Source organism: Aethalodelphis obliquidens, unplaced genomic scaffold (assembly GCF_003676395.1).
Source record: "Aethalodelphis obliquidens isolate GAN/ISIS:26980383/991018 unplaced genomic scaffold, ASM367639v1 scaffold29, whole genome shotgun sequence".
Taxonomy (NCBI): domain Eukaryota; kingdom Metazoa; phylum Chordata; class Mammalia; order Artiodactyla; family Delphinidae; genus Aethalodelphis; species Aethalodelphis obliquidens.
Genome location: NW_020837973.1, coordinates 11596219 through 11610603, shown reverse-complemented (window position 1 = coordinate 11610603; position 14385 = coordinate 11596219). Strand labels below are relative to the sequence as shown.

At 41.0% G+C, this 14385-nt stretch overlaps 1 protein-coding gene and 1 non-coding gene across 2 annotated transcripts in view; one reads left to right on the top strand and one right to left on the bottom strand.

Annotated features, from left to right (window-relative positions):
* The first annotated feature begins 828 nt into the window (after nt 1-828).
* Nucleotides 829-14385, top strand: part of DNAH5 (dynein axonemal heavy chain 5) — a 202004-nt gene continuing 188447 nt past the window's right edge. The window contains exons 1-8 of the mRNA XM_027125332.1: nt 829-957; nt 2832-2916; nt 5192-5352; nt 7237-7458; nt 9279-9416; nt 10423-10599; nt 11534-11647; nt 12364-12471. Of these exons, the coding sequence (XP_026981133.1) occupies nt 2880-2916; nt 5192-5352; nt 7237-7458; nt 9279-9416; nt 10423-10599; nt 11534-11647; nt 12364-12471 (957 nt within the window). The 5' untranslated portion in view covers nt 829-957; nt 2832-2879. The remainder of the gene's footprint in view (nt 958-2831; nt 2917-5191; nt 5353-7236; nt 7459-9278; nt 9417-10422; nt 10600-11533; nt 11648-12363; nt 12472-14385) is intronic.
* On the bottom strand, nt 6442-6514 carry TRNAG-CCC (transfer RNA glycine (anticodon CCC)). The gene has a single exon. It is a non-coding gene; the product is annotated as a tRNA-Gly (tRNA).

Sequence of the window (14385 nt, the reverse complement as noted above, 5' to 3'; positions counted from 1 at the left end):
CTGGCTAGCATTAAAGATAATGCCCTTAATTCAAAAAATGAACTAGAAGTTGAATATCCGCCAATGGTAAAATGGTTGATTATGGTACGTCCATATTGTTGAATATTTTGCAGCTATTACGGGAGTTGGAGTGGGCTGTACTAAACTAAAAAGAAGTCTGTGATGTATTATTAAGGGAAAAATACATGAAAAAATTTTATACTATATATAAATAGAAATGTGTATATATGTTTGCATATGTTTGTATGAACAGAGCACATATGGAAAGATATGCTTCAAACTGCCAATGTTGGTTACAGTGAACTTGCTTTGTTATTGTAATTAACAGTCAACAGGGAAAAATTAAGCACTGGTATTCAGAAATTAATTTCAAAACCAGATATGAACCTGTAGACAAACAAGAAACATAGGAGATAGTGTACAAGAATAAGTATTACTTTAGCAGCCTAGGAAATGTTTACAAAAGTGGAGATCTTTTTGATTTTGGTGTGTGTCTGTTGAATGCTTATATATGGGTAAAATTAAGTCTGTAAAGATTTGGAACAAAATGTTAATGGTAATACTGTCTGGTTGGCAGATGAATTTTATTTCTACTTTTGGCTTATCTGTGTTATGTAATTTCAAAACAACGAGCACATCTTATTTTCATAATAGAAATAACATTATTTCTAAAAACAGAAGATAGTACCTAAAAACTGGTACCATTAAGCTGTTATCTGAATACCCAAGACTTGAAAGAGCACCAGTAGTAGGAAATGATTACAGAATGAATCCATTTGAGAACAGCAGTTGCCACATAACATTTTTCTTCCGTTCTTGTAGCAAAGATTGAAGGAAGAGAAGGAAGCCAAGCGGGCTCGTCTGGATGGGAGACATGATTACTTATTTGCGATTGTAGCTTCCTGTGTGGACCTCAACAAAACCGAAGTGGAGGATGCCATTCTAGAGGGGAATCAGGTGCGATGCATTTGAGTTCTCACTGACTTGATTATGGAGGGCACAGCTGGCTTGTCCTGTGGCAGGGTCTGTGCTGGGCCTTAGGGAAGGGTGTCTGTTTCAACATGCTCAGGACCCTATTCTGGCTTGGTATGGGTGGTGGCAGAATGAGCTTGGGCTCTCCAGCTCTCCATGTTGAGTGGGGTATTTAGAATTGACATTCTGACAGTGATGTCTGTGTCTCTCTACATCCAGTGAAGCTGGGCTCAGGCACCATTTTAGAACCTGAGGTTAGAGAACAGAATCTCGTCTCAGCTGTTGATTTATCTTGTTTTTTTTTTTCTTTGTTTTTGAGTTTATCCTTTTCTAGCCTGGGAGATTGAACTGCGCCATACTTTTCTGGCTTTGGCTTTGATTCGGCAGCTGAACTGGTTTCTTTTGTTCCTGACCTGACTTCCATCTTCTGCCCTGATATCCCTCCAAAGCCTGGGGCGTGATTTCGTTGGTGGGGAGACCGAAATACGGGAAGATACAGTTTCCTGGGCAGGGAGGAAGGCATTCCAGGAGCTGTGGTGTTTCCTGAAGTTTTTTTTTTTTTTTAAACTTTTTAGGCATTAAAAAAGAAATAAAGAGAAGAAAGGAAGGAAGCCCTTTTTGTTGACAGGGATGTCACATTGTTGATAATACTTTTTAGTGATAGGCTTGTAAAGGTTTGACAACCAGCTTTGGGCAAGGGGAAAGGAAAGCACTAGTTTGAGCGTTTCCTGATTCTGTGGAGTAAATATTCCCACCATGGCTGATTCCAAACGACCAACATGATGTTACTAAACACTGAGTTGGGAGGAGTTGTGGTCAGTTGGCTGTCCCAAGCCTGTACGAGCCGGCTGTAGCCCTCTACTGGCTTTATCCCTTCCTGCAGTGCCACTTGGGTAGGGTTAATTGGGGTCAGTGGACCAATTCAGGGTGGATAACACTAAAATAGTTAAACTACAGAATGCATCAATTAAGAGTTGAGGAAATGTCCTTTTCCTTTTTCTCCTCCTCATAGCTAACATTTATTGAATATTCACCATATGTCAGTCTCTGTGCTGATTTTTATCTATTATCCCATTTAATCTTCGTAATACCAGGAAGTAGATAAAATTATTCCCCCCAAAGGAGGCATAGAAGGAGACAAGTTCAGGCGTGGAGAGACAATTGGATTTGGCATAATGCAGATGGAATAACTGAATAAGAGCTCTGAACTGTAGGAGTCCCAAGTCACACTCTATGCCGTATTCAGGACCCAGAAATGTCAGGACCCGGGAGGCTTAAAGACAACATCCTGTATCAGGCTTACTGAGCCAGAGGGTGGGGAGAGGGCGGGGAGGGAGGGTTTTTTTTTTTTTTTTTTTTTTTTGCGGTACCCGGGCCTCTCACTGTTGTGGCCTCTCCCGTTGCGGAGCACAGGCTCCGGACGCGCAAGCTCAGCGGCCATGGCTCACGGGCCCAGCCGCTCCGCGGCATGTGAGATCTTCCCGGACCGGGGCACGAACCCGCGTCCCCTGCATCGGCAGGCGCACTCCCAACCACTGCGCCACCAGGGAAGCCCGACACTCATCTCTATTTATATCTGCCTTTAACAGCTCAGCACTTTAGGAAATCAGCCAATATGGAGAGACAGTCTTTTTCAAATGTGTGTATGCCACAAATATTTTTATGATTAATCAATGCACTTCTGTGAACTTAGTCTTTACTGTGGTAAGATATTTAGTCTTTTATGGTTTTATGTTAAAAAGATATGATCCTTTCTATATGGTTTGCTGAAGTCCTATGCAGATAAGAAAGATGATAGTAACTGCTGATTTAACGTGGTTTCTGATTCAGTCATTACTTTGCCTTTCCTTTTTTCCCAGATTGAAAGAATCGATCAGCTTTTTGCTGGTGGAGGTCTTCGTCACCTCATGTTTTACTATCAGGATGTGGAGGTAGCGGAAACAGGTATTTAAATTTGATGTGACATAACCCAGAAATGTGTTGTTAGATGATCCAAGTATGGCATGAAGCAGGAGGCCACTGGGAGCACTGACCACTTTTACCTTGGCGGGTGGGACGGGTGGGGAGTGGTGAGGTGTGGTGGGTGAAGCCCAATGGAACAGGTTCTGTTTTCACCCCAAGCAAAGGACAAATGGTGGTGGGTATGTAGCCTGGTTGTTCTAACTTTATTTGGGATATTTTGTTTTCCTTTTCAGGCTGTGCTGGTGACTGGAGAATAATAAAATGATTTACATTTTGAGACTTCCCTTCCTTACATGTTAGCGCATTCTGTGCAGTTATGTTCTAGAACTTCTTTTGGGCATCTGCTTCTTTTCTATTTCTTTTTAGCATAGGAATTGTTGCCAGTAACAGTAGTTTTTTAGTTAAATATCATATCATGTTCATTTTCTGCTGACTGTGATTCAAAGGAATAATATTGAATGACAAGTTTAGCCATTTTCACTTAAGAAAAACTTGCAAATCTTCATGTGGGTTCAACTGGCATATCCCATTCTACTTTTATGTGAATTAATGCAATTTTAAAGCCAAACTAGGGACATAAAAATATATTATGATTATATTAAAATCATATATAGGGTCCATCCCTTTATGACCTCTTGGAAGAAAAGGAAAATAGTTATCGCTCTTGGCATACAGTGTGACCATGGTTTTTGTTTAAAAACTGAGGAAATTATGCACGCATAAGTGCCTGGCATTTTCCCAAAATTACCTGTTTTATGTTTTGTGGTCAGAAAGGGCACTACATTTTGAGTGAAAAAATCAGAAGACAAAAATTTTAAATTATATCTCAGATTGCAAAACATAAGCTCAGGTGAATAAGTTCACCCGTGAACGACACTGGGTGAAGCTGGCCTTTGTGTGTCAGTCTTACATTGAGTAAGAAAGATTCATGGACGTAAACGCAAATGCAAGCTTGTTCTTGTTTCCCACTCTCCCTTTAAACCTTTTCGGTAGGAGTATCTTTTTTTCTGACCTTGAATTGAAATCCAGACAACCCCATGAAGTTTTCTAGATATTCTTAGATAAGAAAAGTGCCCATGGTTGTTTCCAATTACAAACACAGTCTCAATTCAGAAGCTAAAAATATCCAGTTGATCAAAACTAGTCGATCTAAAGTTAAATCTTCTCTACTCTTGGCCCTCCCCCTTCCTTCCATCCCCCAACACCCTTGCAGCAGGGCCCTCTGAAGGTCAGTGTTTGCAGTGGTGGAGGAGCCCGTGGGTCTCCTTTTCTCCCTCAACTTCTCCTTCTACCCCTTGCCCAATCATGTTAATCATAGTTTCTGACTGAGTCAGGCTTGAAGCAGGGCAGAGATTACAGCTAAGAGGTAGCGGCCAAGGTTTTACTTGACTGACATCTGTCGTGAGCTGACTGGCCTGGCGTTCTCTGGGCCTTGCTCAGATGGGAAGACTGAGGCACAGAAAGATTAAGTAACTTGCTCCAGGTCACGTGGCTCGGAAGCTCAGCCCGAGATGGAAACCCCGGGAGACTGACTGCAGAGCCCACGTCACCCATCCCTATGCCGTCCTACCGCTACAGCAGCCTCCTGATTCTAGTGATACTGCAGGGCCAGCTGGACCAGGACAGCAGGAGGTAGACGTTCTGGAGTTCTGTAGTCAGAACAGGTTTTTGATGTCGGCTCTGTTGGTGTGTGACTTGGCGCGGGTCACCGCTGCTCTCAGGGTTGTAGGGAGTTTTAATAATGTAGACACGGTGCCAAGCAGAGGGCCTCACACAGGACACACGCCAATAGATGCTGTCTCCTTCCTCACCCTTTCTCCCATGAATGATGACTTTTGTAGCTCCAGCAAGAAGCTGCTCTGGACCAAACTGTCTTACTCCGGTTTCTCCCATTCCGGTTTTTGCCTGGGGCAACAGTTTTGAAATGAACTGTGGTCTGCAGTCGAGCAGATCCTTTTATTTACTTTTTTATTTATTTTATTTATTTTATTGACATATAATTGACTTACAATATTAGATTAGTTTCAGGTGTACAGTGCAGGGATTCGATATTTTTGTCCATCATAAAATGATCACCATGATAAAGAAGATCCTTTTAGGATCCCTTTAGGCCTCAGGCTAGAGGTTGTCCAAGAGGTGGAACTTCTAGGGCACGTGGCTGAGTCAACATATCAATATTTTAGCAAGGAAACTTCATTCTAAGAGGCGACCACATGGAAACAGTATTTGTAAAACTAAAATTCTTTTGCATTTGTAGGGCAACTTGGCTCTCCAGGAGGAATAAATCGTATTTCTGGAAAGATTAAAAAACCTAAGGTGTTCGTGACGGAGGGAAAAGATGTTGCTCTTACTGGGGTTTGTGTGTTCTTCATCAGGACCAACCCTTCCAGACCCATCACCCCTGAGAACATTCATCAGGTAAGAGGCAACAGCAATCCTTTATCCCAAATGACCAAAAATCACATAAATTCTACCAAAATATCCCTTCCCATGGAAACAACCATCATATTAAGTATTTAAAACTACTTTCAAAGAAATATTTTAAAAGCACTAAAAGCAAGCAATTAAGAGGACAGTTCCTTAAAATCTGTTGAGTAAGAGGACTTAATATTCAATTTATTAACACAAATTGATATAACATTGTGTCTGTGAGTGTGTGTAAAACAGTGAGGTCTTTCCTTTTAAAAACAATTCCTCTACCTCATTTACTTAATGGCATACTTCTTACATTTAAAATAAGATTTATTACAGCGGATATACCCTTGAACAACACAGGTTTGAATTGTGTGGGTCCATTTATACGTGGATTTTTTTCAGTAGTAAATACTACAGTACTATATGGTCCACGGCTGAATCTGAGGGATGCGAAACCAGGGATAAGAAACTGCGGATATGGAGGGCTGGCTATACGTTACACCCAGATTTTCCAACTGCTCGTAGGGTGGGAGCCCGTAACCCCAGCATTACTCAAGGGTCTTCTGTATAACTTTATTTTTTTTTGCAAAATAAAATGCATCTGTACAAGTCTCCCCTTCCTTCAATGGGTGCATTAGCTGCTTGGAGCAAATAAACTGGTAAACATCTGGTATTCTACTTATTTCTGCTTTTATTTTTATTTATTTTAAAATCTCTTTAAAAAATTAATTAATTAATTATTTATTTATTTTGGTGCGTTGGGTCTCCGTTGCTGGGCACGGGCTTTCTTCAGTTGCAGTGAGCGGGGGCTACTCTTCGTTGTGCTGCACAGGCTCTAGGCGCGTGGGCTTCAGTAGTTGTGGCTCATGGGCTCAATAGTTGTGGTGCATGGGCTTAGTTGCTCCGCGGCATGTGAGATCTTCCTGGACCAGGGATTGAACCCATGTCCCCTGCATTGGCAGGCGGATTCTTAACCACTGTGCCACCAGGGAAGTCCCCATGCTTTTATTTTTTAAATTTATTTATTTGGCTGTGCTGGGTCTTAGTCGTGGCATGCGGGATCTTTAGTTGCAGCATGGATGTGGGATCTAATTCCCTGACCAGGGATCGAACCTGGGATCCCTGCATTGGGAGCGCAGAGTCTTAACCACTGGACCATCAGGGAAGTCACCCCATGCTTTTATTTGATGATTGAAATTTAGAAGAGTATAAAGCTTATGTCTTAACTAGGTGTCAAAATAATAATTTACTGGATCAAGAGACAATATACAAACAGACCATCTACCAAAAGACTTTGACCGACAGCCCGCAGCAATCTGCTCAGGAAATCAACCTCCCTTACCTGCAATAAACAACACAGGTAGCCAGACCGCTGTGTCAGCCTGGTAGGAAGCCAGCTAGGAAATGAATTAATAACTCCTCTAACAATTGGTCGAAATGGCCAGGACTTGATTCATGACTGCCAGCCTCAATTTTTGTCTGTACTTTCAACATACTTCCTTGGGGCCAACCAGAGAAGGCCAAGTGTGCACCCTTAACCAATCACATAGGATGCCCTGCTTCTAGTGAGCCCACCTTCAGCTTCCCCAGGCCAACAACCTCCCCTCAGGGCCCACCTGAGCCTCCCTTTTCTCCACTAGGAAGCTTTCCCACTCCTCTGCCTGCTTTTGGGTCTCTGCTGAAATGCAAGTGATGGTGGCCGACTCCCTTGCTATTGCAAGGAATCAATTCTTGCTCTGAATAAACAGCCTTTGCTTTTCTCATTTGGTTGGTCTTCATTTATTCCCATAGGATATTTGGTTAATGAACACCAACAGAAATGACTCAGTAGCTAGGTTGCAGTTGAAGATAATTTTTACCATAAAGGTTTTCCGGATTGTTTTGCAGGAGGTGAGCTTCAACATGCTTGACACGGCAGACGGGGGTTTGCTCAACAGTGTGAGACGTCTGCTGTCGGACATCTTCATTCCTGCTCTCAGGGCCACAAGCCACGGCTGGGGTGAGCTCGAGGGCCTTCCGGAAGCCTCCAGCCTTCAGCAGGAGTTCCTGGGCTCCCTGGAAGGCTTCGTGAGTGTCCTGGTCAGTGCACAGGAGAGTTTGAAGGAGAAGGTAAGAACAAACATGTTATTCCTTCAAACATTATCTGATGGTGAACAATATGTAAGTGTGTAATACTTCTCTTAGAGGGTCTTGATTCCACTACTTGCAAATCTGGAAAATATTTTGTGGGTGTTTTTGTTGCCCCCTGAAGAGGTGGCGGTGACTAGATTTAAATTCCTATAATTTAGAGTGATGAGTGCATTAGGGGTTCCAAAGAAATGTTGGCCGCAATGGAGGGTTTTACTCTGTCATGTCAGATGTTGGACTGCAAAGAGAAGAGTATGAAGTGCTTCTGGTATTGCTCTGCAGCCTAGAAGGAAAGGAATTTGGACCCAGAGTGTGGTGTGTGTGGTATGTGTGTGTGTGTGTGTGTGTGTGTGTGTGTGGTGTGTGTGTGTGTGTGTGTGTGAGGGGGGGTGGTTAGTGATAGCTGTGTGCTGGGGGAAGATGGGGGGGTGATGGTGGGTAGGGATGGGAGGAAGTCTTGAAGAGGAGGGAGAAGGAGAGACGAATTGACATATCTAGAGAGAGTGGGTTGGGTCCTGTGGTCCAGCCAGTGAGCAAAAGCGCCTTTAAGAATCAGTTTGGCATTTTCAGGATTTAGCTTCAATAAAATTTGTGCCACCTACAGTAAACCTGTGTTAGTGATTACCTGGGGTAGATGGTGGTGGATACAAAACCGTGATAGATGACAGCCCAGGGCAGGCATGAGTGGGAGATAGAGAAATGGATCCCATTAGACCAATGGCAGTGTAACGTTCACTACTCTCCAGGGAATACTGAGAACTTTTGGGACCTATTGGGATATTGGCAGGGAGGGATGCTATAGGCCTTTTAAAGGATGTGGGATGGGGGAGTTGACTAAATGTTATCCAGACAGGGGCAGGATGATTCCAGCTAACATCTGAGCTCTATTTGCAATTAACTATGATGCAGGCCATCCTAAATGCAAGTTGAGCCAAATTAAATAGTTGTTCTACTGAAAAGAGTAGTGTTTTCATATGGTTCCACTTTATACTGCGGTAGAGGTTTTAAAAAATGTGGGATGGAACCTCACACAGGAGACAGGCAGTGCCACTTCATGAAGCCTGGAAGCCTCCCCTGTAAAACCAAGGAGAGGTCCAGGAGGTGTGGCAGACGGAGGGTGCAGTGTCTGTCAGGAGTGAGGAGTGGGGTGCTGAGACCTCAGTTGAGAGACTCACAGGGCCAGGTGCACTCTTACCAGAAGGAAAATGTCCTCATCAAATATTGAGGTGTTTTGGGGTTATGTGTGTTTAAAAATATCCTAGGTTTCTTTGTCAAGTCAAAATCCAACACACCTCTTTTCCTACCCCTCTCCACCCCTCCCTCCTGAAATGAATCTGTGTATTTGCCATTGAACTTGCTAACCATAAGGAAGTTTTTGGATAAGGACATGAACGTCTTTTCCTCTGGTTAGTTTCCAAAAAGAATATGATAGATTAGAATTACCCCTCCCCCCCAGTCAATTTTTTTGAAGGCCCCCCACTTTCTTTGGTTTCATGAGTTGACTACTTAATTTCCAAGTTCCCTATCAATTCTCAAATTCTGTGATATTATGTCTCTCTCTCTCTCTCTAGTTCACTGTTTGGTGTTTTTTTTTTTGACCCAAAATTTGACCTCAGAACCAATCACCTCTACTGGTGTGCTCAATGCAATGTGTCTCACTGTGTTTTCAAGGACATTTCTCAGGAAGCAAGATAGTTTAGACTAGAGAGAATCCCCTTAAGATCCTTTTGGATCAGTCAGAAGTGCGTGTTTGTGTGTGTTAAAATAGCATCATCTGATTATTTAACTTTCATTTTAATTAGGTGAACCTTCAAAAGTGTGACATATTTGAACTGAAAACCCTGAAGGAACCTGTAGACTACTTGACTCTAGCTAATAACCCTGAGACTTTGGAAAAAATAGAAGGTTGTATGAAAGTATGGATCAAACAAACAGAGCAGGTAATTTTCAGAAACGAAACATCAGAAACTAGCTATCTGAACACTGACTAGTTCAGATGCCATGTTACTGAACCAGCCAGTGGAAGAAGGTATGTCACATCCCATTCCCATTTGCCTAAGTATTTTACCACAAGTCCCTAACAAGGTGACAGGTGCAATGCAATTTTAATTTATAGTCATTAGTTAAGAGATAGTAAGAATTCTAGGAGATGAAAGTAAATAACTTTATATAACTAAATGACTGTACTTGGCCAGTTTTTTTTCTGAAAGGTGTAAGTTACTTTGAAGAGAATCTCTCTGTAGAAGTACAAGAAGCTTTCTAATTCAGTGTGTCCTCCAAAACAAAGCTCAAGACTTAACCTTAAAAAAAAATATTTTCAGGGCTTCCCTGGTGGTGCAGTGGCTGAGAGTCTGCCTGCCGATGCAGGGGACACGGGTTCGTGCCCCGGTCCGGGAAGATCCCACATGCCGCGGAGCGGCTGGGCCCGTGAGCCATGGCCGCTGAGCCTGCGCGTCCGGAGCCTGTGCTCTGCAATGGGAGAGGCCGCAACAGTCAGAGGCCCGCGTACCGCGAAAAAAAAAAAAAAAAAATTAAAAATAAATAAATATTTTCAGAAAAGTCCAAAGTGAAGCTGGATGTTACATCAATAAGGAAGCATAATGGAAATTAACCAACTGAAGGCATGAGGGCTTTCCAAGGTTATTGTTCTCTGAGGTTCTAAGTGAATAGCCAAGAAACTTTCTGAGGTCACGTCCTCCGAAAGTTCATGAAAGCTCCTTTAACAAATAGTTTTCCATTAGAATGAGTCAACTAAATTTTTGTTGAAATTTAAAAAATGGATACATGTTAAGTTAGTAAAAGGCTGTCATTTGAAGCATGCAGATGAATAAAAATATATCACGATTCAGATAGCAGAATTCACTTCTTTCCTTATGTTTTGCTTATGTATAACTTTTATATCTCCAGCCCTACTCACTGGTTCATGGGCCTTCTGTGCACTTGCAGGTCCTTGCCGGAAGCAATCAGCTACGGACGGAAGCGGATGACCTTGGGCCCCGAGCAGAGTTGGAGTACTGGAAAAGAAGACTGTCTAAATTTAACTACCTTCTGGATCAGTGGAAGAGCCCAGATGTGAAGGCTGTGTTGGCAGTGCTTGCTGCTTCCAGGTCGAAACTTCTGAAGGTTGCTTTTTGCTTTATGAAGTGGGAATGAGAATTCTGTATGCATATGTCCTGGGGGAATTAGGAACAAAAAATGTCATTCTACCTCTATGAAAACAACTTTAAGATTGGATTATACTGTCCTTTTATAATTTTGGATACTGTGGAAATAGCCTTTGAATGAAAGGTATTTGTTGGCTGGTGTACATGTATTATTAGAGGGTACTGCAAGTCGTTAAGATGTAACATAATAACATGATTGTATATATATTATGAATTCAGACCAACGAGGAGTAGTAATAATGAAACCTTACCTTATCTATTTTTTTTTTTTTTTTAGCACTGGTGTATTTGCTTTATATCCCTGTGTAACACATTACCCCAACACTTAGCCACCTGAAACAACAAACATTATCTCATAGTCTGTGGGTCAGGGGTTTGGGTGCAGCTTAGCTGGGAGCATCTGACTTGAGATCTAGCCTGAGGCTGCAGTCAGGGTGTTGGCTCATCTGAAGGCCTGACTGGGATTTGCTTCCAAGTTGCTTATGTGATTGTTGTGGGATTCAGTTCCTTGCCGGCTGTTGGCTGGAGGCTCCCTTCCGTTCTTTACCACAGACAATATGGGAGTGAGGTGCAAAATGGATTCAGCAGTCTGTGGAGGAGCAAGGGTGTAGGTTTAAATGGAGGTGCTGCCCTCTTGAGGCTTTGTCCTAGTTATTGAATAGATGTCCTAAGAGAAGGCCTGGAAGAGATACCTTTGAAAATGTTGTCAAAAAATTTAAATTGCTCTTCCGTGTGGCAATGCCCCCCACCCCTCTGGATTCAGTTTTATGTGAGATGCATAGGGCAGACTGAAAGTCTGACCCATGGGACTTGTGATGACTTTTAGCAGCTGTTATAGTGGAATTTCCTCTATTAATAATTGCATTAAAATTTCTTCCCTGTACTGTGCTTAGACTTGGCGGGAGATGGATATTCGAATCACTGATGCAGCTAATGAAGCAAAGGACAATGTCAAATATCTGTACACACTTGAGAAATGCTGTGACCCCTTGTACAGTAGTGACCCTGTGAGTTAGAGATTTCTACCCGCTTGGTGTACTGATGACCCTTTCGCACTAACTGAATTGAGTGTGGAGTTTTGGTTTGTGATTATTACAGTCTGTTGGAAAAGTCTTAGAAACTTCTTTTTATTCTTAAGAAAGTTTTATATATATATATATATATACTTGTCTATCTACTTCTGTGTCTCTCTCTATATATCTCTCTATATATAATATTTATATCATATATCTGTCTGTCTAGCATCTATTTATCTATCCAGATAAGATGGACAGGACATGCGACGTTATATTTTAAAAACATTTATTGCATATTCCATTTCCTATTAAATATTGCAGTTGACATCCTGGACTATACTCAAATAACTGTGGGAAGAGTTATTGGCTCATTCTTTTTCTTCTTCTTTTTTTTAAATTTTAACTTTAGGATGTGCCTGTTTTTATTTATTACAAAATTAACTGTTAACACAACTTCCTTGTCCATAACAGAAAGTTAGTGTTTCTTGCATTGAAACAAAATTTGATTAACTGTGTGTGACTAAATAATAAAAATAAAATTACCCCTAAATATATTCTATTTATGTGGAGTGATAGATAATATTTTAAAAATTTAAATAAAAATCTTTTACCTAAATTTTTTTCTAATGAAGTAGGAAGGATTAGCCTATTGGAATTTTGCTGAGTTTGATATCTGTTTCCCTGAAAACTTTTGTGATGTTTTCCAGATGTCCATGATTGATGCTATTCCTGCACTTATAAATGCAATTAAAATGATCTATAGTATCTCTCATTACTATAACACCTCTGAGAAGATCACGTCTTTGTTTGTAAAGGTAAGTGCATAGCATAGAGTCCATGGTCACTTAGATTTCTTTGCCAATGGTTAATTTTTTTTTTTTTTTTATAATTAGAAATGACCATGGGACTTCCCTGGTGGTCCAGTGGTTAAGAATCCGCCTTCCAATGCAGGGGACGCGGGTTTGGTCCCTGGTCAGGGAACTAAGATCCCACATGCTATGGAGCAACTAAGCCTGCATGCTCTAGAGCCCACAGGCCACAACTACCGAGCCGGCATGCCACAACTAGAGAGCAGCCTGCGTGCTACAACTAAGACCCAACACAGCCAAAAATAAATAAATAAATATTAAAAAAACCCATAAATCTTTTTTTTTAAAAAAGAAATTACCACATTGGTGCAATCCAATGTCTATGTACCCTACAATTAAAAAAAAAAGCTTAATCTCTCAATAGAGAGAGGAGGCTGACTCTAGCAAATCATAAGGCATTATTTCCCAAAGTAATTAATATAATAAATATTGTATTATTTATATATATGTATATAAATATATATTTATATTTTTTATATATAATAAAAATGAAAGAAAGATTCTTTTTAGAATTTCTTTCCTTATTTTATTTAGCACATGATTTCTATCTATTGGGTAAATTTTAATTAAGAAAAACTATATTTAACTGGCTATCTTCAGTTTCGTATTTTATGTGCCACTGCTCCAAATTTATTTGATGCCACAGTTGTTTACTTGGTGTTATTAGAACAGTAATCATGGTAATAAGAGCCACTTGCAACGTTCCAGTAATCCATAAAGCAATTATAATGATTCTGCCCAAAACCATAACGATGTTTAAACCTTATGTCCTAACTCATAAGTGTTTATGGTGAGCATTGTTGCTTTTTCCCATTTTTGAACAGTCTCTAAGAAGTAAATGACTTTTTCATTACCAAGGCGAAAGTTTTAAATGTTGTATTAAAATAGAGGCATTTTTGACTCATCAGGACTGTGTTGTGAATACTAATGCAGTAAGAGGCATGATTCTTCCCAGGAATAGGGACATCCAGCCTTGAGAGCTTGATGGGAAACTTCCTTCTGCTCTCGTACTCAGGAAGAAAGGAGGGGAATCCACAAGACCCTCTTCCAACTTCTTCACACATTAATGTTATGTTGGGGTCGGGAGGGGTATTCCCTGAGAAGAAGACTCAAAAGTCAATTTGTGTTATTACTCCAAGTTTCATGCATTTGCAAGGCTTATTTTGGAACATAATTGTGAAACCGCCATTTCTCTCATTTTCAAAAACCTTTCATTATGAAAAATTTGTAGCAGGTACAAAAGGAAAGAGAATTGTATGTATATGTACGTGTCACCCAATCATCAGCTATCAACACATGGCCGATTTTGTTGCACCTAACCTTTGCACTGCAAATCCCAGACATCATGTCATTCCATACCTACAGTATAGACCTCTAGTTTTCCTTTTAATTTATTAAAAAATCACCAAAAGAATTCTGAAGTCTTTTTTTTTTTTTTTTTTAAGTTTGGAGGGATAAATAAAATGTTGGCAGTTACACACATTATCTTTCCTCTTTCCTCTGTTGCCTTCTGCTTTTGACATTTCTGCTACAGATCATGGTGGCGTGAAATGATCAGGGTGGACAATTCGTCTCATGGCACTGGGAAACCGTGAGTTAGATTTTAGAGCAGGCTGCCGAAGAAGGAGACGGGGTGGGGGAAGCTCTTGACAGCTTTTAGGTAGGGAAGTGAATCCCTTCTTGGTTGGTTAAGATGTTCATCCTGCATTAACACAGGGGTCTGAATCGGCAATTTTCTGTAGTGCTTCCAGCTCTGTGATTTTACAAATGACTTTGATAATAGATGTGTAGAACTTAAAAAGTTGAACAAATAGAAGCAGAGAGTAAAATGGTGGTTGCCAGGGTCTGGGGGAGTGTGGA